Below are 24,752 nucleotides of genomic sequence, written 5' to 3'. Positions count from 1 at the left end.
GTTTTTAAAGAAACAGTCTTGGTACTGTTACCGTGCTAGAAAAATAATGCTTTAATACCAAATATCCAGAGCTTGCATCTCCCTGATTGCTTCAGGTTTGTTGTAGTTGCTTTGCTTCAACAGGGCCCTGCATTTGGTTGATACGGCTCTTGAGTCTCCTTCTCTTTTTCCCCCTTTGTTTTTTCAATTTTTTGTCCAGGTTTGCTTGCAGTGAAATTTCCTATATTCTCGTTTCCTGACTCCATCTCTGTGGTGGTAGTGAATGTGTCTCTGTTCTTTCCCATAGTTAGATCTAGAGGCTTGATCAGTTTGATGTTTTTAAAAATTTTCCTCAAACACACTGTCTTTGGTGGTATCTTTTGGTTTCTGATACCTCACAGTTCAGTTCAGTTCAGTTCAGTCACTTTGTATCCAACTCTTTGCAACCTCAAGGACTGCAGCCAGGCTTCCTTGTCCATCACCAATTCCTGGAGTTGACTCAAACTCATGTTCATTGAGTCAGTGATGCCATCCAACCATCTCATCCTCTGTTGTCCCCTTCTCCTCCCACCTTCAGCCTTTCCCAGCATCAGGGTCTTTTCCAGTGAGTCAGTTCTTCACATCAAGTGACCAGTATTGAAGCTTCAGCTTCAGCATCAGTCCTTCCAATGAGTATTTAGGACTGATTTTCTTTAGGATTGATTGGTTGGATCTCCTTGCAGTCCAAGGGACTCTCTCAAGAGTCTTCTCCAACACCACAGTTCAAAAGCATCAATTCTTCAGTGCTCAGCTTTCTTTGCAGTCCAGCTCTCACATCCATACATGACTACTGAAAAAACTATTAACTTTGGCTAGATGGAACTTTGTTGGCAAAGCGATGTCTCCGCTTTTTAATATGCAGTCTAGGCTGGTCATAGCTTTTCTTCCAAGGAGCAAGCGTCTTTTAATTTCATGGCTGCAGTCACCATCTGCAGTGATTTTGGAGCCCCCCCAAAATGAAGTCTGTCATTGTTTCCATTGTTTCCCCATCTATTTACCATGAAGTGATGGGACTAGATGCCATGATCTTCGTTTTCTGAATGTTGAGTTTTAAGCCAACTTTTTCACTCTCCTCTTTCACTTTCATCAAGAGACTCTTTAGTTCTTCTCTGCTTTCTGCCATAAGGGTGATGTCATCTGCATATCCTGGCAATCTTGATTCCAGCTTGTGCTTCATCTAACCCGGCATTTCGCATGATGTCCATGAAACTTTTGATTGTCTCTTTGCGATGTTGCTGCTGCTGCTAAGGTGCTTCAGTCGTGTCGACTCTCTGCGACCCCATAGACGGCAGCCCACCAGGCTCCACAGTCCCTAGGTTTCTCCAGGCAAGAACACTGGAGTGGGGTGCCATTTCCTTCTCCAATGCACAAAAGAGAAAAGTCAAAGTGAAGCAGCTCAGTCGTGTCTGACTCTTCATGACCCCATGGACTGCAGCCTACCAGGCTCCTCCGTCCATGGGATTTTCCAGACAAGAGTACTGGAATGGGGTGCCGTTGCCTTCTCCGCTTTGTGATGTTAAGGGTGGGTTAATCTATCCATTGTAATCTGTCCCCTTTGCTTTTCACTCAGTCGTTTTAGCAGTCTTCGTGCATTGCTGCCTTTTGAAGTCCTCATTTCTAGGGAATGAAGACTACCTGGATTTTCTTTAAAACCTTACTACTAAATTGTTTCCTGGATAAGCAGTCTTAAGTCAGATCATTAGTTCCTATAAGTGTGTTTTATTTCCAGTTGAGTTTTGTTTTAGGGAATCTTTCTATATCATGCTTGATCTTGAAAATGAAAAGAAAAGTGGACAAAAATTTTTCAGGCATAATGATTAAGAATATAAACTAGACACGTAACATATAAATAAATGAATGTATTATTACTTAGTAATGATCATATGGCTTCCCTGATGGCTCAGTGGTAAAGAATCCACCTGCCAGTACTGGAGACTTACGTCCCATTCCTGGGTTGGGAAGATCCCCTGGAGAAGGAAATGACAACCCAAGTCCAGTATTCTGGCCTGGAAAATCCCATGGACAGAGGAGCCTGGTGTGCTGCAGTCCATGGAGTTGCAAAAGAGTCAGACAGGACTTAGCAACTAAACAATGATTATATATTTACTGCTAATGCAACCTTTTAAGGAGCATTTTTTCTTAAACTAGGTTGGCTGAATTATTAGATGGACCAGGGGTCGAACCCATGCCTTCTACAGTGGAAGCAAGGAGTCCTAACCACCAAACTGCCAGGGAATTCCCTATAACCAACCTCTTCTTAAGAGCAAGATAAAGTGCAAGTCAGGAGTCCTTCATTCCTTGGTAGAATTTGCTTTAGCAAGTTAAGTCTGCATTATTCCAAAGATCTTATAATTATTTCCAAAATTAATATTAAGATAGTTTAATATTTTTCTTGGCGATTCTTTAAAACTTTGAATAGCAAATGTCTCCAGTGATTACTTGCATTTTCCACTTTGAAAGTGCTTTCTAGTTGAACTATTTTGAGTGAGATTCTAACAATTAGGTCAAATTTGCCTTGAAACTATGCATTGTTGTATCTTTCTTGGCTTTACTTATGCATTCACTTCCTGAAAATTTTTGGTTGTTGATGTTAGTGATTCAGTTAGTTAATTCTTTCTTAAATTCCAGCTAACATTATGGGAAAATTCTTCAGTCCATCTGTAATGGCACTTAACATTTCCATTGAATTTTCAGTGCCAGTTTTCTTCCTAAACCTCTCAAACCGTCTTTTAAGCTAAAAACTTTTTCCTTTGATAGCTCACATATTTGGTTCAGAGTTTTGTGGATTTGCTGATACATAATACTCTATCAAGTTTTCCCACATCGATAATCAGCCTGTCCATTTTAACAGAAAGACTGGTGACTATATTGACCTACAGATCTCTGCGGCTTTCAGTTATATTTTCTTGTCTTTCACAACTGTATTTTGTTGAACATGATAGTTTGAACCTGGAAGATATATATCACTTCTGTAGATTTAAATGCCATCCTTTATTTCTAGAGTGATAATTTTTTTACTTAAGAATTTTTTTTTTGGTGATTTATATATATATGTTTATATATATATAAACATAAATTTAAATATAAATATAAATTTATAAATATAAATAAATATATATATTTTGAATCATAGTTAAAGCAAAAAAGTACCAGAGTTTGAGGAAAATATACAAAAAGTAGAGAGCAGAGTATGTATTTGTGTTGAGCACCGAATCCAGATTTTTTTCTGGATTATTAACCTCAGCTCATTAGCCAATGATCCTTAATTTTGAGTTGTTCACAGTGTTTATAGTTATAAATTTGAATTTTGACCCTGATTGTGGTAATATTAATTGTAATAAAGGTCATGGAAGCAGAGGAGGGTTATTGAAAATCCATTTCTTTCTGAGGCTTTGTCTATTTGTCTGTAAGAGAGGCAGCAATGGTACTTTAACCAGTTCTGTTGTCTGTTGTGTGTTTATAGCCAGTTCCAGCTTTTTAACCCCATTCAGCTGAGAGAACCACAGTTATTCTAATGGAAAAAAAACACGGTTTGCTTCATAATGTTAAATTGAAACAAAACATTCTTGACTGAGCATTCTGTAAGAAGTAAATCATTGATATATTATGCGAGCAACTGTATATCAACTAAATCTTTTCAATTAGTTTTCAGCGTTAAATTATGTGTTGTATACAAGGTACCCCTCTGTGCTCTAAAATATGCAAGCAGCACATGATTTTTTTTGAATTTAAAAAACTATCTGCAAAATATACTGTTTAAGCATTTAATAATTTGCTACTGTTGAATTAAGGGACTTCCCTGGTAGCTCAATGGTAAAGAATCCGCCTGCCAAGCAGGAGACGTGGGTTCAATCCCTGGGTCTTGAAGATCCCCTGGAGAGGAAATGACAACCCAATCTGTATTCTTGCCTGGGAAATCTCACGGACAGAGGAGCCTGGTGGGCTACAGTTATGTGGTCGCAAAAGTCAGACACGACTTAGCGACTAAACATAGAATTAAAGTAACTTCTGGGTTACAGTTTATGACTATGTGTTTTCTTAAAGCTGCCTAGATTATGAATAGACAGTCATACAAGAGGAAACAAATATGCATAGAAAAATGATCAGCCTCAGTCAAGGATATGCGTATTAAAACAAAATGGATACTGTGACTAAAGAAATGAGTTTTAAATTTTCATTTTAGTTTATGTTTTAAAAACAATTTTGTCAGTATAGGTTTACATATGAATGGGAAATGATTGTTTGGTATTTGATTCAGTTATTGGAAAACTTATTTTGGGAACACCTTGTGTATGTAAATCTTATCTATTTGTAAATTTTATGAAATCTAAGTGATCATGTATTTTTGATAAGCATTTATGTCTGAGTTGAAAGGTGCTATAAGTGTAAAATACACAGTGAATTTCAAAGACAGTGAAAGAGAAATGTAAATAACCTTAATTTTAAAACATTGATTTTGAGTCAAAATGAGAATATGTGTGTTGCATAAATTAAAATTATTTGCTTCTTTTTTACTTTTTAATGTGACTAAAGAAAACTAAAAATTGCCTATGTGACTCATCTCTCGTGTGGACGGGCCTATCCTATGTTGGTCATTTTTTGTCTCCATCTAGTAGTTACTGAGACAGGGTTGTTATCTCCAAATATGAATATGCATTTGTCTGTTTTTCTCTTTAATCCATGTAGTTTAAGTCTCTTATTTAGGGTTATTATGTTTTTCTGATGGTGATCCATTTTATATCTAGAAACACTTTTAGTCTCTACATCTACTTTGACATTCTTAAAGCTGCACTGTTTTTCCTATGGTTATTTGTATAGGTATCTTTTTTCCTGCCTTTTACTCTCAACCTTTCTCTTGATTGGAGAAGGAAATGGCAACCCACTCCAGAACTCTTACCTGGAAAATTCCATGGACAGAGGAGCCTGGGAGGCTGCAGTCCATGGGGTCGCAAAGAGTTGGACACGACTGAGCGACTTCACTTTCCCTTGATAAAAGTGAAAGAGGAGAGTGAAAAAGTTGGCTTAAAACTCAACATTCAAAAAACGAAGATCATGGCATCTGGTCCCATCACTTCGTGGGAAATAGATGGGGAAACAGTGTCAGACTTTATTTCTTTGGGCTCCAAAATCACTGCAGATGGTGACTGCAGCCATGAAATTAAAGACGCTTACTGCTTGGAAGAAAAGTTATGACCAACCTAGATAGCATATTCAAAAGCAGAGACATTACTTTGCCAACTAAGGTCCGTCTAGTCAAGGCTATGGTTTTTCCAGTGGTCATGTATGGATGTGAGAGTTGGACTGTGAAGAAGGCTGAGCGCCGAAGAATCGATGCTTTTGAACTGTGGTGTTGGAGAGTCCCTTGGACTGCAAGGAGATCCAACCAGTCCATTCTGAAGGAAATCAACCCTGGGATTTCTTTGGAAGGAATGATGCTAAAGGTGAAACTCCAGTACTTTGGCCACCTCATGCGAAGAGTTGACTCACTGAAAAAGACTCTGATGCTGGGAGGGATTGGGGGCAGGAGGAGAAGGGGACGACAGAGGATGAGATGGCTGGATGGCATCACCGACTCGATGGACGTGAGTCTGAGTGAACTCCAGGAGTTGGTGATGGACAGGGAGGCCTGGCGTGCTGCGATTCATGGGGTTGCAAAGAGTCGGACACAACTGAGCGACTGAACTGAACTGATCACTGCTTTAATATTAAAAGAGCTGCTTCTTAGCACAGTATACAGCTTTGCTTTTATTACCCAGTGTGACAGTCTCTTGTGTTTTCATTGGAATGTTTATTAACTTTTAATGTAATTATTTAACTGGATTTAAGTTTGCCATCTTGCTGTTTGTTTTCCATTTGATCCTTTTGTCATTTGTTCTTATATTTTCTTTGGGCTAATCGGATATTTTTTAGTGTTTCATTTTGGTTCCTTACTGTCTTTTTTAGCTTATACTTTACTTTTTTAGTCCTTGTGCTAGAGCCAATAGTATGTATCTGTAATGTATCAAAGTCCATTTGGAATCAGTGTTTTTATCGCTTTCCACTTCAGAATCTTAATAACCTTAGAATGTAATTTAATTTATTTGTCCCTACGTATTTGCCGTAATTTTTAAAAATCTTCTACATACTTTATAAACCCCACATTGCAGTCTATATTTTTGTTCTAAATGATCAATTATCTTTTAAGGACATTACTTGGGGGAAACAACCAGTTTTTAATTTTTGTATCCATTTATTTGCTACTTTGGATACTATAGGAGGGAGTGAGGAGGCTTTCCATCTGGTATAATTTCTTTTCAGCTTGAAGAATGAAGAACATCATTTAGCATCTCATGTGACGCATATCTTCTGGTGACAAATGTGTATAGCTTTTTTGCTCATTGTCTGTATATTAGTTTCATTTTTTGATAATAGTTTCTGAATATAGAAGTCTCAATTGGCATTTTTTAAAAATTTAAACACTCTAAAGATATTATTTTGTTGTCTTCTGGCTTCCATTGCTTCTGATGAAAAGTAGTCATTTGAATTATTCCCTTTACCGTCTGGTGGCTTAGATGCTAAAGAATCCTGTGGAAGACCTGGGTTCCATCCCTGGGTTGGAAAGATTCCCTGGAGAAGAGAATGGCTGCCCACTCCAGTATTCTGGTCTGGAGATTTCCATGGCTTGTATAGGCCATGGGATCTCGAAGAGTCGGACACCGCTCAGTGACTTTCACTTTCTTCACCACATCACTTCTTTAAAAATTTTCCCTTTAATTTATCTTTGGTTTTTAGCACTCTGACTGATGTGGTTTTCTTTTTGTGTTAACCCTATTTGAGGTTTGCTTGTTGGATATATGTCTCTGACACCAAATTTAGTAACATTTGACTCAGTTCAGTTCAGTCACTCAATCATGTCTGACTCTTTGCGACCCCGTGGACTGCAGCATGCCAGACCTCCCTGTCCACCAACTCCCCAAGCTTGCTCAAGCTCATGTCCATCCAGTCGGTTATGCCATCCAACCATCTCACCCTTTGTCGTCCCCTTCTCCTCCTGCCTTCAGTCTTTCCTAGCATCAGGATCTTTTCTAAGGAGTCAGTTCTTTCTCATCAGGTGGCCAGAGTCTGTGCAGTGAATATTTCATTTTAATTATTGTACTTTTCAGCTCTAGAATATTCGTTTCCTATTCATCTATTTATTGGCTGAAACTCCCTAACTATTCACTTATTAAGAGCTTATTGAACGTATATGTAATGTCTTCTTTAAAGCTTTTGTTGAACATCTGGGCCACTGCAGGATTGTTTTCTGCAACTGCTTTTTTTTTTTTTTTCTGTACTGTGGGCCACATTTTCTTCTCCGCATTTCTGATGATTTCTGATCATGTTCTTTAATTGTATGTGTGCATTCTGGAGATTCTGGATTCTGTTGTCTAATTTGTGTTGGTGGCTCAGACGGTAAAGCGTCTGTCTATAATGTGGGAGACTTGGGTTCGATCCTTGGGTCGGGAAGATTCCCTGGAGAAGGAAATGGCAACCCACTCCAGTATTCTTGCCTGGAAAATCCCATGGATGGCGGAGCTTGGTGTAGGCCACTGTCCATGGGGTCGCAAAGAGCCAGGCACGACTGAGCTACTTCACTTACTTCAAAGTTCAGTTACTAATTGCTCCTGACCTTTTAGAGGCTTGACTTTGTATCTTTTTAGTATGACTCTGTAGAAAGCTTAGAGGAAATCCTCCTAACCTGGGGATACTAAATCTCCAAAGTGTCTCCTCTCTTTTCAGGTCTTAGTGTTAGGCTTTGTTTGGGTGGATCTTCAGTAGACCTTAAAATAGATAAGCATGGGCTTTGAATCTAAGATACGGTCTTCCTGGTGTTTTAGCTTGCTGCCTGAGGTGCTCTGCCCACCACAGTGGCTGGGCCAAAATGTCCCAGTGTCCCGGTTCAGTTTGACTTCTGGTATCTCTGTTCCTCTTACAACGCTGTGGTTGCTGCTTTTTGGTGAGCCTTGTGCAGCGTGTTCTCCTGTGCCTGTGAAGCTTGTTGCCCTTGGCCCGGGACTTCCGGGCTCTGCCTCTGCATTGGTGGTGTTCGGTCCCAGTCGTGTCGGGCTCTTTGCGGCCCTGTGGACTGCAGGATGGTGGGCTTCTCTGCCCTTCGCCATCTCCTGTTTGCTCTGACTCATGTCCATTGAGTTGGTGATGCCATCCAACCATCTGTTCTCTGCCATCCCCTTCTCCTGCTTTCTGCCTTTCCCAGCATCAGGGTCTTTTCTAATGGCTCTTCACATCAGGTGGTCCAAGTACTGGAGCTTCGGCTTCAGCATCAGTCCTTCCAGTGAATGCTTCTGCACGGTTCCTTTTTCTCTGTCCTGTCTCACAGCTTCCCACCCCACTGCCTGTAGTAGTGCTGAGCTCAGACCTTTGCCTGTGCTTTGGTTCGCCACTCTAGGTTTAGGAAATCGTTCCTAGGCAGAGAGTGGCTGTGGATGGGTGTGTGTGTGTGTGCGTGTGCGTGTGTGTGTGTGTGTGTGTGTGTGCATGTGCACGTAGAGTCACCATGGGTGGGGTGTGTGTGTGTGATCTTTTCCCAAGGATTCTTGTCTCTGCTCAGCGCTTGAAAAAAGATGCCGTGTATATTTAGTTTAGTTTTATAATTTGTGACAGAGGACCAGTCTGGTAGCAATTATTCTAATGACTGAAAGAAGCAGCCTCCAATGTTGTTTCTGTCTCCCACCACAACTCCCAAGTGAGCCTGTGTTTTTAAAAACAAAGCAAAACAGAATTGGGGGAGATTTGTACTACTTTGTGATCTGCCTTTTTCCTGGTGATTTTGTACCGGTCTTAAAGATATCTTTAATTTCTTAAATGTGTATATGTGTTTTAAAGCTGCATAATATGTCAATATGTAGTTAAAATATTGGGGCATTTTCCAGTTTTGAGACATTCAGCATTAATTTTCCCTACCATAAATAACACTGATAAACCAACTTGTATATCTTTGTTAGCATCTTTATTTATTTTCTTGTAATAAATATCTAAAATAGGTTTACCATGATATAACCTCTTTAAAGCTTTTAAAATATGTGCTGAAATAAACTGTTGAGCAGGTACATACCTGAGGCCTGTCCGTTGATACATTTCTCCCTTTCCATACCCCTAAATCTAACCAAGGTCTTAAATCTGTCTTCATTCAAAATCTCTACTGATACCATCCTTATTCGCATCACCACCATCTGTCAGGGAAATTAAATAAATAGTCTTGTTTAGGCTTCAGAGACAAAGCAGAGTAGGCCTCTGACCTGGCTTCTAAACTGCCTGGACACTGCCTGGTCTGTGAGTGACCAACCAGGAGTGACTTATATATACTTATATACTATTTTTATTTTGTTACAGAGGGTAGATGTGGAACAAATAAATACCAGACACCAAAATATCACTTTGCTTTTTAACTAATTTTTGTAAATAGACTAAATGCACTGAATCCACGCCACTTTCCATAAAAATTTGTTTTAAGTTTTTATTTGGAATGTGAATAATAACTTAAAATATACTTTCATTGCTTCTGAAAAGTGAAATACTTTTTACTTGGTTCTCTTTCTACAAGTTTAGTTTTGGGTTGATGAAATCTAATGCTAGTAGCATTTTATTGTAATGTAGATTTACAGCACCTTTTATTGTCATAGCTTCTAATTAAGCTTGAAGTTTTCAAATGTACTTAGGTCAGTCCTGAAGTGTCACTTTTCCTGTTGGAATATGTACTGAATGCATAAATTTGGCAAATATAAGATAAAGTATGATTCAATGGCCAAAAAAAAGGCAAAATGATAGGTGTCTTTTTTTTTTTTTTTAATAATTGACTTTTACGTTTTAAAGCAGTTTAAAACGGTTCACAGCAAAATAGAGCACAAAGGAGAGTGTTGGCCACCCCCCCCCTCCCCCCCCCCCCCCCCCCGCTTCCTCACACACCTACAACCCTACCAACATCCCACCCCAGAGAGTGGTATATTTGTTACAGTCAGCGAACTTTCATTGACACATTATTATCATCCAAAGTCCAGAGTTTACAGTAGGTTTCACTTTGGGAGTTGTATATTCTGTGGGTTTTGGCAAATGTATGACGTATCTCTAACATTAGTTTTGTCACTCGCGTGTATGTTCCTCGGCTCTTTGTCTCATCACAACAGAGATTTGGAGTGATGGACATTAAAGCCCCCTCGGCGTGTCACAGCTCTCAGGTCTTGGATAGACCGTGTTACAGCTCTCAGGTCTCGAATGGACCATGTTATAGCTCTTAGACAAATCAGTGTTACAGCCCAGTGTTACAGCTCTATTTTATTTAGAAGATAGCAGGAAAATCCATCTTCGAGGTGTGAGAGTATGTCGATCCAAAGACATGAGGAGAAGAGCGTCCCAGCGTTGGGGGGAGAGAGAGAGAGCTGGCTTTGGCTCCTTTTTTTATATGTTTATCTCTCCCTGGGCCTGTCCTGTGTAAATTGGGCCAGCCAGGAGTGTTGTTTATTTTACCTCAGGTCCTCACTCCGATCCTCGGATCTTCTTTTGTTCTATTTTTGCGGGCTTTTCCCTTCCTTGTCTTTTAGCCACCGCCATTTTGGACTCCTTTTCTCTATTCTACCTACCTAACAGTTTCATCGGAGAAGGCAACGGCACCCCACTCCAGTACTTTGCCTGGAAAATCCCGTGGATGGAGGAGCCTGGCAGGCTGCAGTCCATGGGGTCGCCAAGAGTCAGACATGACTGAGCGACTTCACCTTTGACTTTTCACTTTCATGCATGGGAGAAGGAAATGGCAACCCACTCCCGCGTTGTTGCCTGGAGAATCCCAGGGACGGGGGAGCGTGGTGGCTGCCGTCTATGGGGTCGCACAGAGTCGGACACGACTGAAGTGACTTAGCAGTAGCAGCAACAGTTTCAAAGCCCTGAAATTCTTCTGTCCTCCACCTACTCATCTCTGTTTTCCCCAACCCTTGGTAAATACTGACTTTTGTTTTTAAACAAAGGTAGTGTGTTTTTTTTTTTCTTTTGTAGGCTTTGTAGCAAATAGGTTAAGTATTTGTAGCAAATAGGTTAAGTATATTAGGTAAACTATATTGGCGGGCTGAAACCTACTTTCCCAGCAATCTCTTAGTATTGAAAAGTGGAAATGAAATCAGTATTCTCTGCATAGAATTTAACTTCAGTTTAAAATCTTAAGTAATGCTACATTTAAAAAGACTTCCAGTTGTAGGTGATCACTATTAATATTTACAGGTATTCTAAATAAATTTGCATGTAATTCTTAATTTTTTCCCCTCAGTGTCCTATATCAGTATTTGATGGCTGAAATACTTCGCCTGTCTTTAGTCCAAACTTGGTAGAGCAGGTGTGGTGGGAGTGAAGTCAGCTGAACCATGTTGCTGTGCTCCAGAGTACCTTTGCAGTATTGGCGACATTTCCGTTTAGACGTCTGTTGACAGAAATAGTGACAAATATGCTGCCTGTGTATCTGTAGTATCTATCTTTATCCATGACATTAAAGGAAAACAGGCTACTGTAGTCAACTAATTTAGGTGAAATTTCAACTTAACAAAGATTTCCTGCCAAATGGTTAGTTTTTGTTTTTATTTTTAGGAAACCAACTAATGTTTTCTTTACATTAAAGATAAGACTACTTGTTGGTTTTAACAAAATAGCAATCTCCAAATTTGGTCATTGTAATACTTTAGCACTTACTGGTTTTGAGTTCCTTTCAGTTGTGCATATGAGTATGTGGTCAGTTGTGTTTGGCTCTTTGTGGTCCCATGGGCTGTAGCCCACCAGGCTCCCCTGTCCATGGAATTTTCCAGGCAAGAGTACTGGAGTGGGTTGCCATTTCCTACTCCAGGGTCTTTTAAATTAAAATGTATTATTTGTTAGGTCTTCGTCCTTTTATTTGTGATTTTTGTGATGAATATACTACGCTTAAGTTGCTAGAAGTATTTCCCAAACTAATTAAATGATTGTTAAATTTGCTTATAAAATGGGTGGGAAGAGGCATGTGTAAAACTCCTGAGTAAAATATGTACATTTCATTCATTCAATAAATATTTATTAAACACTTGCTAGGTGCTAGGCGGTTTTCAAACGCTAAGAGCAAGAGTAGTCAACAGGGTGATTAGGATCCTTTTTTTGGTGGCCTGCACCTTCTATGCAGAAGGAGGAGCTATGATGGACACATGTCAATGAATGAAAAAAGGTCATTTTTAAATACTGAAAAAAGGCTGTGGGGAGAAAAACCCTGTTCTGTTAAAGTGATGGGTAGGATCTGTAATTTAGACAGAGTGAAAGCCACATGGAGGGGATAACATTTGCAGTGACACCTAAACGATGGAGAGGCAAGCCACTTGAATTTCCAAGGACAGAGCTTTCCAGACAGGGAAGAACAAAGACAAAGATTTTAAGGTGGGGAACAGGTTTGGCCTATTCAAGGAACAGCAGGAGGGCTAGATTGCCCAGAACTGTGGAGGCTGTGACCAGGAACTTAGAAGATTTTTTTTTTTCCCCTCTTTTTTTCCGGTTACAGTGGGAAGCTAATTGAGAGTGTTAAGCAAGGGTTGGTAATCTAGGGGGGACATATAATAAATAAGCACTTACATAAATATTCAAATGATGGGTGGATAAAATTTGGGGGAGTGTAGGAGGACTAGGAACCTTGGGAGAAGATACTCATGAGGCAATGACATTTAAACTGAGGCTTAAGGAATTAATTAGGGGAACAGCATGGGAAAGAGTATTCCATACAGAGGAATAGCATGGTGAAATATGAGTCTAGAAAAAGTTTAGTGACATAAGACTCTGAAAAAGGCTAGCTTGTCTATCTGTAGTTTACAGAGGGGAAAATAGCACCAAATGGGGCAGGAGAGATTTGGCAGTGAGTACAGGGTTGTATGACAAAGGTCCATCTAGTCAAAAGCTATGGTTTTTCCAGTAATCACGTATGGATGTGAGAATTGGACCGTAAAGAAAAGTTAAAGTGAAAGTGAAGTCGCTCAGTTGGGTCCGACTCTTTGAGACCCCGTGGACTGTAGCCCACCAAGCTCCTCCATCCATGGGATTCTCCAGGCAAGAATACTGGAGTGGATTGCCATTTCCTTCTCCAGGGGATCTTCCCAACCCAGGGATGGAACCCAGGTCTCCCGCATTGCAGACAGACGCTTTAACCTCTGAGCTACCATAAAGAAAGCTGACCGCCAAAGAATTGATGCTTTGAGCTGTGGTGTTGGAAAAGACCCTTACGAGCTCCTTGGACTGCAAGGAGATCAAACCAGTCCATTCTAAAGGAAATCCTGAATATTCATTGGAAGGACTGATGCTGAAGCTGAAGCTCCAATACTTTGGCCACCTGATGCAAAGAACTGACTCAATAGAAAAGGTCGTGATGCTGGGAAAGACTGAAGGCAGGAGAAGGGGCGGGACAGAGGATGAGATGGTTAGATGGCATCACCGACTCATTGGACATGAGTTTGAACAAGCTCCAGGAGTTGGTGGTGGACAGGGAAGCCTGGCATGCTGTAGCCTTTGGGGTGGCAGAGTCATTCATGACTGAGCGACTGAACTGAATTGAACTGAACAGGATTTTGTGAGGCATGTGTACGATTTTAGCTGTTAATCCTCTGTAACAGTGATTTTTAAAAAATTTTAATTAAATTTTTGTATTTTATCAGTTTTATTAAATTAACCATTCTGTGTATAAAATTTTGTTTTTTAAAATCAAGCTATTACCCTTCTAAAAAATATCAAACATTTTCTTTTTTTTTTTTGAAATAGTGTTGCTTTTACTTTGTACAGTTAAATGTGCCTCATAAAGTGAAGGTAAAGGCTCTAACGTGCATGCATACTCAGTCGCCTCATCGTGTCCAACTCCTTGTGACCCCATGGACTGTAGCCTGCCAGGCTCCCCTGTCCGTGGAATATTTCAGGCAAGAATACTGGAGTGAGTTGCCATTTCCCCCTCCAGGGGATCTTCCCACCCAGTGATTAAACCTGCATTGGCAGGTGGGTTCTTTGTCACCTGGGAAGCCCAAAGTCTCTAATAGTCTTTGGAAATCACAAAAGCTAGATGTTTCTTTTTGTAAAGAGACTAAAAATTCATTAATGTAGGTATGTATCTTTGCTCTGAGAATAGTGTCTTTGTGGACTGATATTGGCACCCTAATAGTGTGCCACTCCTCAGTGGACTGGCTGTCGTCTCCTCTGAGAGGAGAGGCTGTCACTGGGTTGAACGTCGTAGATGCCATATATTTCCTTAGATTGGAAACTGGCACTGAGTAGACAAGCTCAAGGGGGAGAGTCCCTTAAAGACACTGAAGTGGGAAAGGATCAGATCCCCCAGGAATGTGCTAGTGGGATCAAGCAGTTGATAGGGAAGAAAGGCAGACAAGGTGTTATTGTACATAGCCTCTGAAACTAGCTGTTTGTTGTTTAATCACTAAGTTATGTCCAACTCTTTTGTGACCCCATGAACTGTAGCCCACCAGGCTCCACGGTCCATGGGGTTTCCCAGGCAGGAATACTGGAGTGGGTTGCCATTTCCTTTACCAGATGATCTTCCCAACGCAGAGATTTAACCTGCGTCTCCTGCATTGGCAGGCAGGTTCTTTACCACTGAGTCACCAGGGAAGCCGAAACTAGCTATTTGGTGGGTTCAAAAAAACAAAATAGAAACCTAAACTTTAGAAAATTCTCTCTTCTGTTACATATCCTGTTGTTACTTTTTCATCTCTATTCAGTAAAGTTCTTCTGCAAAGGTTAACTTCTTGTGTGCTGGGTGAACAAAAGAGTTTATGTAGCTGTTTCTTAGTGAAAGTCGCTCAGTTGTGTCCGACTCTTTGCAACCCCATGGGCTATACAGTATGTGGAATTCTCCAGGCCAGAATACTGGAGTGGGTAGCCTTTCCCTTCTCCAGGGGATCTTCCCAACGCACGAGTTGAACTGGGGTCTCCTGCATTGCAGGCAGATTCTTTACCAACTGAGCTAGCTGTTTCTTAGGAGTTATGTAATTTTGAAGGGCTGTCTATGGTGTTTGGTGAGAAAGGGTCCTAGAGGCAAATGAAACTCTGTCCCTCACTAATTGTCCTTCTTGTTTCTTTGTGTCTTCCACTGAAACATTAATCATGTGCTCTGTTTTAATAAGGAAGGCTATTCTTTTAGGTAACTTTTATTAAATTAGGACCCATTAGCTTTATCATGTGCCATTTTGGAAAACTTCTTAGGATCTTAACAATTATATATATATATGTATATGTTTATATATATTCACACACATAAATAAATATATATTTTAGTCTTTGTAAATTTGAAATTATCTCTAAGTGAGTCTGGGAGGAAGAATGGAATCCGAATTATCAGGTGAAATTGATAGTTTCTGTGTGCATCCAGTAGCAGAAGTTGTTTATGGATGAATCCAGTGTTCAAGAACAGTGGTGCTCACATTTAGCTGTTAAGACTTAATTGAGCCATATTTAGTATTGCTGCTTATCTGTATATATAGTAGGAAAGTGATTGGTATTCTTGGTCCTATCTGATACTATAGAGGGAGTGAGACGTTCAATATGTATTTGAGCATCACTTTTGTAACTATTTCCAAGTGACCTATAATGGGGAAGAAGTTACTTGAAATTTTTCTTTAGTTGTGGTCCTTTAGGAAAAAGTTTAGAATGCAGGAATTAAAGTAACCTGTTTTCTCTCTTTTTTAACTCTAGGTGAGAATTATGAAGATGATGACCTAGTAAACTCTGATGAGGTTATGAAGAAACCATGTCCAGTACAGATTGTTCTTGCACATGAAGATGACCATAACTTTGAGCTTGATGAAGAAGCTTTGGAGCAGATATTACTACAGGAGCACATACGAGATCTAAACATAGTAGTGGTATCCGTGGCAGGAGCTTTTCGTAAAGGGAAATCATTTCTACTGGACTTCATGCTTAGATATATGTATAACAAGGTGAATAGTGTCTTTTAAATTGAACCAAGTTAAAAACAAAAATTACCAACCAGTCTTGTTTAAAAATAATAGATAAAAAGCAGTAAGAGCTGTATCTTTAGTTTCAAAAGATATAGTTCTTGATAAGACTTCTCAGTTAAGATAGTAATGTAAGTTTGTTTGAGCTCTTGATTCTTCTTCATCTCCTATCTCCATAATTCCTCTTTGCAGGTAGTACATATTGAGGCATATGATTGAGCACCTGTGTTCAGTGTGTTCCAAGCACTGTAACTCTAACTCAGAATGTCTGAGTATACTTTAAATTTCCTGAGCATTGTTCAGTCTCTCCTTTTTTGTATTTCCTCACACCTTCCCCTTCTTGATCACCTTTGCAGTAATGGGTGAAGTAGGCTGATAGAGACTTCTGAAAAGGTATACTTATGCTCCTCAAATAAGTCTCCTTTAGAGAATTTTTCTTTTTGAGCTAAGATTCAGTTCCTTAAAGTGACTTCCATGGCCTTCCATGATCTCTAAGCCTCATTCCTTGCCTCTGTAGTTTTTGCAGTTCTTGACTACGTCATATTATCTCTCAGATGTTGCTGTATTGTTGGCTTATCTTTTCATCGGAAGCCTTCCGTGATTTCTAAGACTATGTTATGACTGTATGGCTCAGGTCATGTGTTACATTGATACTCCTTTAGTTACTTATTTTTCCTGGCTGGTGTAACCTCTGTTAGGAGTGGCCTTATCTTGATTACCATCTCTCTCGTGCCTGGCACTGTAATTGGCCCATCAGATCAGTTCAGTCGCTCAGTCGTGCCCTACTCTTTGCAACCCCATGAATCGCAGCACGCCAGGCCTCCCTGTCCATCACCAACTCCCAGAGTTCACTCAGACTCCCGTCCATCGAGTCAGTGATGCCATCCAGCCATCTCATCCTCTGTCCCATAGTAAGCACTTATTTTCTGTTTTGACTAATGAATCACCCTTTCTATTTTCACTTTTTGAACAGTTGTTATTTTCCAGACAATTGTTAATTTCCTTCCCTTTCCCTGACTTCGACTTTCTCCTCTGGAAAAAGAGCAAAAAAAAAAAATTTCCCCCCGACTTGAGTCAGAATATTTTTCTAATAGTTGAAAGTTGGGCTGAGGGAATGAGAGTTTGATAGGAACCAAGAAGGAGGAATTGAAATTTTGGAGTGGAACACTTAGGGGGGAGCGGCTTTATAGTAAGAGGCTTTAAATGTTAAGAAGGCCACATGAAGGTGCTGGAAGTAACACTTAGAATTATGTAATTGTCTAAACATCTGTCGTGGTGTACATCTTTACGAATTCTGTGTAAAATCTGTAACTGGCTGTGTATGTACCTTGAGATTAAGTAATAAGGCAAACATTCCTAGTTGATTTTCTAGGAAGTTTTTCAGTATTCTTTTTGTAGGAATCTCTGCAGGCATACTTAAATACACCTGAGGATCAAGGATATAGTTCATGTTAAAGAACACTATTTTGCAGAAATTGGGAGTTGAGAAAGAAACGGTAAAGTTTTTCCACTTAAACTTGATTATTTTCCACAATTTTACATCTGAAATAGAGAAATGTATAATGACTTATTCTTTAAAAAAAAGAAAAAAAGACTACATTTAAAGATGATGAATTTCTGTATTTTGAGGCTCTAAATTCTTAAGTTAGCTTGTGTATATTGTATCTGTCTGTGTCTGCGCTGTTCACTGCAAGTGTGTTTGATTCCAAGTAGGTGACAGATAGAATGTTAGAAGGGGAAGGAAACTTAGATCACTTGCCTAGCAAGTTTCACCTTAGGTGCAATTTCTTATTTGATCTCTGATCAGTTAGTAGTGGCTGTTCAGAGGGGGCGTAGCAGCCCACACCTGTGTCATATTTGTTATTTCTGAACTAATAGACAGTGTAGAACCTTACACATTGTTGTAGCCTTCTCAGCTGATATCTTCAAAGGTAACCACTATTCTGAACTCTCACCCCAGGCTAATTTTGTCTGTTTTTGAACTTCACATGAATGAAATCATAAGATATGGGTTTATGTTTGGTTTATTTCATTAACATATCTGTGAACTACCCATGTTTTTGCATCTGTGATAGTCCATTGTTTTTGTTACTTTGATACTCCATTATATAATTATACATTTTTTCAATCCATTTAATTGTCAGTGGATAATCCTAATAAGTTTTAATAAGCTGATTTTTGCTTCACGTGTTTCCAAAGAAAAGTAGATTACTCTGTTGTCAGTAGGAATTGCTAGAAGAATGTTGATCAAGTGATCATATGAAAGTGATTCCAATTTCAAGAATCAGTTGAGGAAGGTAGAAACGTAATGTAGAATTAAATTAGTAAAACTTGATTTGGGGGATATATTGAACACTAAGTAATGGGAGCTGTTTTAGATAAGGATTCTTAATCCTTTATAGAATTGCTTCCCTTTTAAAATATTTCTTATTTTTTAAATTTATTTTTAATCATTCCTTATTTTTTAAAAAACTTTTGTGAGCAATTTTTAATGTATAAAAGTAGACAGTTAATGCCCATGTACTTAATAATTTTTAGCAAAAAGTGATTTTAATTCTTTTAAGATTTTCTTCCATTTCTTTTCCTTGGTAAACTTATTTGTTAAAAAATTTGATTGTTGGTCTTACAGAGTTTCCCATTCTGGGTTTGCTGATTTTACCCCATTGGTGCAGTTTTCTTGTTCTTTTGTTCTGTGAATTTCCTGTAAATTGTTAGTTGAACCTAGATCAGACTCAGATTTGACTTTTTGGCAAGAGCATTTCATAGATGATACTTTCTTCTATGAGGAGGCACATGTTATTTTCTCACGTAACAGGTTTTAAATCTTTACTGATTTCTGGGTATTCTGATTCCTAAGCATTTAGCAGGTATTATCTCAGTATTCACAGTAACGCTTTGGAGTTGTGTTAGCATTTCAGCCTGGAGTTGAAGAATGAAACTCAGAGTAAGTGGCACAGCCGGGATTCCAAGGCAGGCCATTGGACGCCAGAGCCTTTATTCTAGAAACTATTATGTAAGATGATGTTTGGTCCATTTATATACTTACACTCAGTTGTTCTTTTTTAAGTGTTTACTTTTCATTGTTTACTTAAGAAATTGAAGTAGACTGACAGGAGTACATGCCTGATAACTTTTCTTGCTGCCCACTGGTATCTGTGCCTAATAAGTAAGAGTTTTGACTCTGTTTATATCATAATTTCTAGTGGCACTTTAAGGGGACTTATCTATAGTTTTTATTCTTTTCCATTTTAAGAGCTGCTCCCAGAACTTCTTCCAGAGATCAAGAGTAGGAACTATCTTTAAGGATTATATGTGTTACTACATATAATTTGCCAAAAGCACGACTATATCAGGATCAGTATATGGGATGTTGAACTTGGTTTCACGTTTTTCTCTAAGGCTAGTAATATCTGAGATTAAGACTTGGAAATGTTAATCTATGAAAAAAAAACTTGGTTTCTTGTGCTTTCTAAAAAAGAAATGTATTTAGAGGAAGAATAATGCTTTTGTAAGTTTCTTCCTAGGGTCACTTAATTATTATTTTTATTTTGTGGTGTGAGTTAAATATAGCAAAGTAGGTAAGCCTTAGTACAGCCAGTGAATTTTTATTGAGTTATACTTTTGTGACCACTGCCTCTCAGATAAAGAAAAGCAGCACTTTCAGCACTCCAGAAGGCTCTCTTGTTCTTTCTCCTAGTTACTACTATTTCCAGCTCTCAGGAGCCACTGCTGTTCTGACTTAAATTGCCATCAATCAGTTTTGTCTACTTTTGAATTTCATATAAATGTAATCATAAAGTGTGCACTCGTGTCTGGTTTCTTTCACTTAATATTAAGTCTAAGAGATTCATGTTGTTGCATGTATCAGTAATTGCTTTTTTAATTGCTGAGTGGTATTTCATTGGATGAAGATACCATAGGCCTGGCAAAGGTCAGTTTTCATTCCAATCCCAAAGAAAGGCAATGCCAAAGAATGATCAAACAACTGCACAATTGCACTCATCTCACATGCTAGTAAAGTAATGCCCAAAATTCTCCAAGCCAGGCTTCAGCAATATGTGAAGCGTGAACTTCCAGAAATTCAAGCTGGTTTTAAAAAAGGCAGAGGACCCAGAGATCAAATTGCCATCCGCTGGATCATTGAAAAAGCAAGAGAGTTCCAGAAAAACATCTGTTTCTGCTTTATTGACTATGCCAAAGCCTTTGACTATGTGAATCACAGTAAACTGTGGAAAATTCTGAAAGAGGTGGAATACCAGACCACCTGACCTGCCTCTGGAGTAATCTGTATGCAGATCAGGAAGCAGCAGTTAGAACTGGATGTGGAACAACAGACTGGTTCTGAATCAGGAAAGGAGTACTTCAAGGCTGTATTTTGTCACCCTGCTTATTTAACTTACACGCAGAATACATCATGAGAAATGCCCGGCTGGATGAAGCCCAAGCTGGAATCAAGATTGCCGGGAGAAATATCAATAACCTCAGATATGCAGATGACACCACCCTTATGGAAGAAATCGAAGAACTAAAGAGCCTCTTGATGAAAGTGAAAGAGGAGAGTGAAATAGTTGGCTTAAAACTCAACATTCAGAAAACTAAGATCATGGCATCTGGTCCCATCACTTCATGGGAAATAGATGGGGAAACAATGGAAACAGTGGCAGACTTTAATTTTGGGGGGGGGCTCCAAAATCACTGCAGATGGTGATTGCAGCCATGAAATTGAGAGACGCTTACTCCTTGGAAGGAAAGTTATGACCAACCTAGACAGCATATTAAAAAGCAGAGACATTACTTTGCTAACAAAGGTCCATCTAGTTAAGGCTAAGGTTTTCCCAGTAATCACATATGGATGTGCGAGTTGGACTATAAAGAAAGCTGAGTGCCGAAGAATTGATGCTTTTGAACTGTGGTGTTGGAGAAGACTGTTGAGAGTCCCTTGGACTGCAAGGAGATCCCACCAGTCCATCCTAAAGGAGATCAGTCCTGAGTGTTCATTGGAAGGACTGATGTTGAAGCTGAAGCTCCAGTATTTTGGCTACCTCATGCAAAGAATTGACTCATTTGAAAAGACCCTGATGCTGGGAAGGATTGGGGGTGGGAGGAAAAGGGGATGACAGAGGATGAAACGGTTGGATGGCATCACCGACTCGATGGACATGAGTTTGGGTAAACTCCGGAAGTTGGTGATGGACAGGGGGTCCTGGCATGCTGCAGTCCATGGGGTTGCGAAGAGTCGGACACGACTGAGCAACTGAACTGAATTGACAGACTTATGGGTTGTTGGTAATTTTTGTTTGTTATGGATTAAGCTGTAATGAATGTTCTTATAAAAGTCTTGGTGATGTCAGCACTTATTTCTGTTGAGTTTATACCCAGGAGTAGGAATGTTAGGATCAAAATTTTTTCAGTAGTGGTTTTACCAATTTTGTACTCTCATCAGCGATGTGTGAAGACTTACAGTTCCTTTGCATTTTATAAAACAATACTGGCAAGTAGCCATTCTGATAGATGTGCATTTAAAAAATTTTAAGGCATCACTTAGTTCAGGTTCATATGCTCATAAAATTGCCAGATTTAATGTAAAAGTTTAGCTTATTCATTTAATTATTGCTTTAACTGAATTTGCTTTTGAATATTTCACCTATTCCAAGTGATACACTGAATATAACTTATGTAACAAACTGCTGAAATTGAAAATTTGATATTGTTACTATTTTTGCTTCTGTAAGAAGCAGGCAGAACTTGGTCAGAGTTTTAAGATTCAGTAAGGAAAAATAAAAATTGGTGGGCTTATTTTGTCTGCTGACAATACACTAAAGAGTTGGGTATAGAGGTTATGTGGACTATTGACTACTTTCTTTCTGTTAGCATATTAGATTTTCCCTTGATTTCTGAATTGTATATTTCTGTTCTTTCATATGCAGATTTAAAATTAGTGTAATTTCACTTAGAAGGCTTCATCAGATGTTGTCAAAGCCAGAGGAATCAGAAGACGTGAAGTAGGCTACAATACGTTGTTCAAAGTCCTTATTGCCATGTTTTAGGAGGGCCTTTCTTGGTTGCATTTCTGAATCTGTTCCCTGAAAATGTTCAGTCATCTGTCAGCCTTTGAAATACCTTTCTAGTTTTAAGCCCCAAATGTATGTACTGCCTGTTTTGTGATATCAAAAGTGTTATACCTATGTTATCATTTATTTCAGTTTTGTACTTGAGAGAGCATTAATTATTTTTTCCAGTAGACCTTTTTCTATTCCAAAGTATTTGTTCTTGCAAGTGAAAATTTACTTTCTCTAAAATAATTGGCTTTATGAGGTCATTTTTTTGAAGAATATCTCAAATAATATACTCTTATACATAAGCACTGATTACTCAAACACCAGCTTTAAAACATTTGGGGAGTTAAAACAGTTTTATAGAATTTAAGGTCCTTAATACTAACTTTTTTTGGAGGAGAAAGAAATTTTTAAGTGATTAACTCCCTGCTTCATTCCCCTGTTCCCCCTGGGACAGTTTCGATGTTTGACTCAGTGAGTTCTAGTTCAAGATTTCTTTTTTCTCACTCTTTAAAACATTTTTTTTCTTGCCATGTTTCTTTCTGTAGTTAATAGGATGTATTTTCTATAGAAGCGTTAGGGAATGTTCACTGTAATCCTTTTGTCAAGAAGCAAGTTAAAATAATAGGGTTTATGCCACGTTGCAGTAGTATGTGGACATTTAGCAGAACTGCCGGTGGACCATTCTTTTTCCTCTTAGACTTCTGTAGTGTTTGTTATAGGCTGGGTTTTGTATGACTGGGAGTCTCTTGTTAAGTTGGTGTACTAAGTGTATTTGATACTTTGTTTTTCTTTTAACAGCTTTATTGAAGTATGATTCGCATATAATATATAATTTCATCTACTTGAAACCTATAATATACAGTCCCATGATTTTAGTATATTCACAGTTGTATAATCATCATCACAATAAATTTTAGAACATTTTTATCACCTCAGAATGAAAAATATGAAGCCCTGTACTTTTTAAGCTGTTAACCCACCTATCCCCTATAACCTCTTCTCCCAGCCTCTTGCCCTAAGGAGCTATGATCTTATTTTCTGTCTCTCTGATTCTGCCTATTCTGGGCATACATATAAATGAAGTCATATAATATGCTGTCTTTTGTGATTTGTTTCTTTCACTTAGCATAATGTTTTAAATGTTTGTTTACATGCTCTAGTATTACTGGTGCTTCCTTCCTTCTTAAGAATGAATAATATTCTGTTGTATAAATATACCTCATTTTCTTTATCCATTCATTGTTAGTGGGTTGTCTCCACCTTTGGCTTATGACTGATCCTATAATTATCAATATGTTAATTTAACATATTTTTACTAATTATGTATATAGTACATTAATATGTAATAATGAATGATAATGGTATGATATAAGGGTTCAGCTTCATTCTTTTGGATGTGCTTATCCAGTTGTCCCAGCACCACTTGTTGGAAAGGCTATCTTCCCATTGAATGCTCTTGGCACCCTTGTTGACAATTAGTTGGTCATAGACATGTGACTATTTCTGCACTCTCAATTCTATTGTGTTGGTCTATTCTAAGCCGGTACTAGAATGTCTTGATTACTGTTGCTTTATAGTAAGTTTTCAAAACAGGAAATGAGTTCTCTTATTTTTTCATTTTTCTTCTCTCAAGGTTGTTCTAGGTCCCTTGCAATTCAGTATGTATTTTGGACTTAGCCTGTCATTTTCTGTGGGAGGTTAGTTGGGATTCTTTTGGTGATTGTATTGAATCTAAAAGATTAGTTTGGGTAATGTTGTCTGAATATTAAGCACTTTGATCTTTGAACATGGCATGTTTTTCCATTTATGTGGATTATCTTTAAATAAATAAATCCAGCTTGGGGGGTAAAATGTTTTGTAGTTTGTATTTTTTATACTTTTGTTAAATTTACTCCTCATTTGATGATGTTACAAATAGAATTGTTTTCTTAATTTCATTTTCAGGTTGTTCGTTGTAAGTATACAATTGATATTTTTATGTTGATCTTTTATCCTGAAATCTTGTTTAACTTATTTATTCATTCAAATAGCTTTTTAGTGGACTTTTTAAATGTTTTTTTATATATATATATAAGACCATGTCATCTGTAAATATAGTTTTCCTTTTCCCCTTCCAATCTGAGTACCTCTTATCTCTTTTTCTTGGCTGATTGTCCTGGCTAGAATCTCCAGTACAATGATGAATACAGGTGATAAGAGCATGTCTTCTTCTTGCTTTCCTAACCTTTAGGGAGAAACACTTAGGTTTTCACCACTGTGTGTGAATTGTTTTAGAGATATTGTTAGGTTCAGGAAGTTCTCTCTTTCTAGTGTGCTAAGACAGTTTTTGTTTGCTTTTTAAATCATGAATGGATGTTGGATTTTGTCAGATGCCTTTTCTGCATCTATTCATACGATCATATGGTTTTTCTTTAGTCTGTTGATTTGATCAGTTCAGTCTCAGTTGTGTCTGACTGTTTGTGACCCCTGGACTGCAGCATGTGAGGCTTCCCTATCTGTCACCAACTCCCGGAGCCTACTCAAACTCATGTCCATCGAGTTGGTGATGCCATTAACCATCTCATCCTCTGTCGGGCCCTTCTCCTGCCTTCACTCATTCCCAACATCAGGGTCTTTTCAAATGAGTCAGTTCTTTGCATCAGGTGGCGAAAGTATTGGAGCTTCAGCTTCAGCATCAGTCCTTCCAGTGAATATTCAG

The 24,752-nt window shown here is 38.6% G+C and overlaps 1 protein-coding gene across 4 annotated transcripts in view; it reads left to right on the top strand.

Moving 5' to 3' along the window:
- Nucleotides 1-24,752, top strand: part of ATL2 (atlastin GTPase 2) — a 68,000-nt gene that overhangs the window by 13,064 nt on the left and 30,184 nt on the right. For 3 of the 4 annotated variants that reach the window (XM_018055139.1, XM_018055136.1, XM_018055137.1), the window contains exon 2: nt 15,733-15,977. The exons of the other annotated variant lie outside the window; for it this stretch is intronic. In XM_018055139.1, coding sequence (XP_017910628.1) covers nt 15,733-15,977 — 245 coding nt within the window. The remainder of the gene's footprint in view (nt 1-15,732; nt 15,978-24,752) is intronic. 4 annotated transcript variants of the gene reach the window in all.

Source organism: Capra hircus, chromosome 11 (genome assembly GCF_001704415.2).
Source record: "Capra hircus breed San Clemente chromosome 11, ASM170441v1, whole genome shotgun sequence".
In the NCBI taxonomy this organism is placed as follows: domain Eukaryota; kingdom Metazoa; phylum Chordata; class Mammalia; order Artiodactyla; family Bovidae; genus Capra; species Capra hircus.
This window is presented reverse-complemented; position numbering and strand designations above follow the sequence as displayed.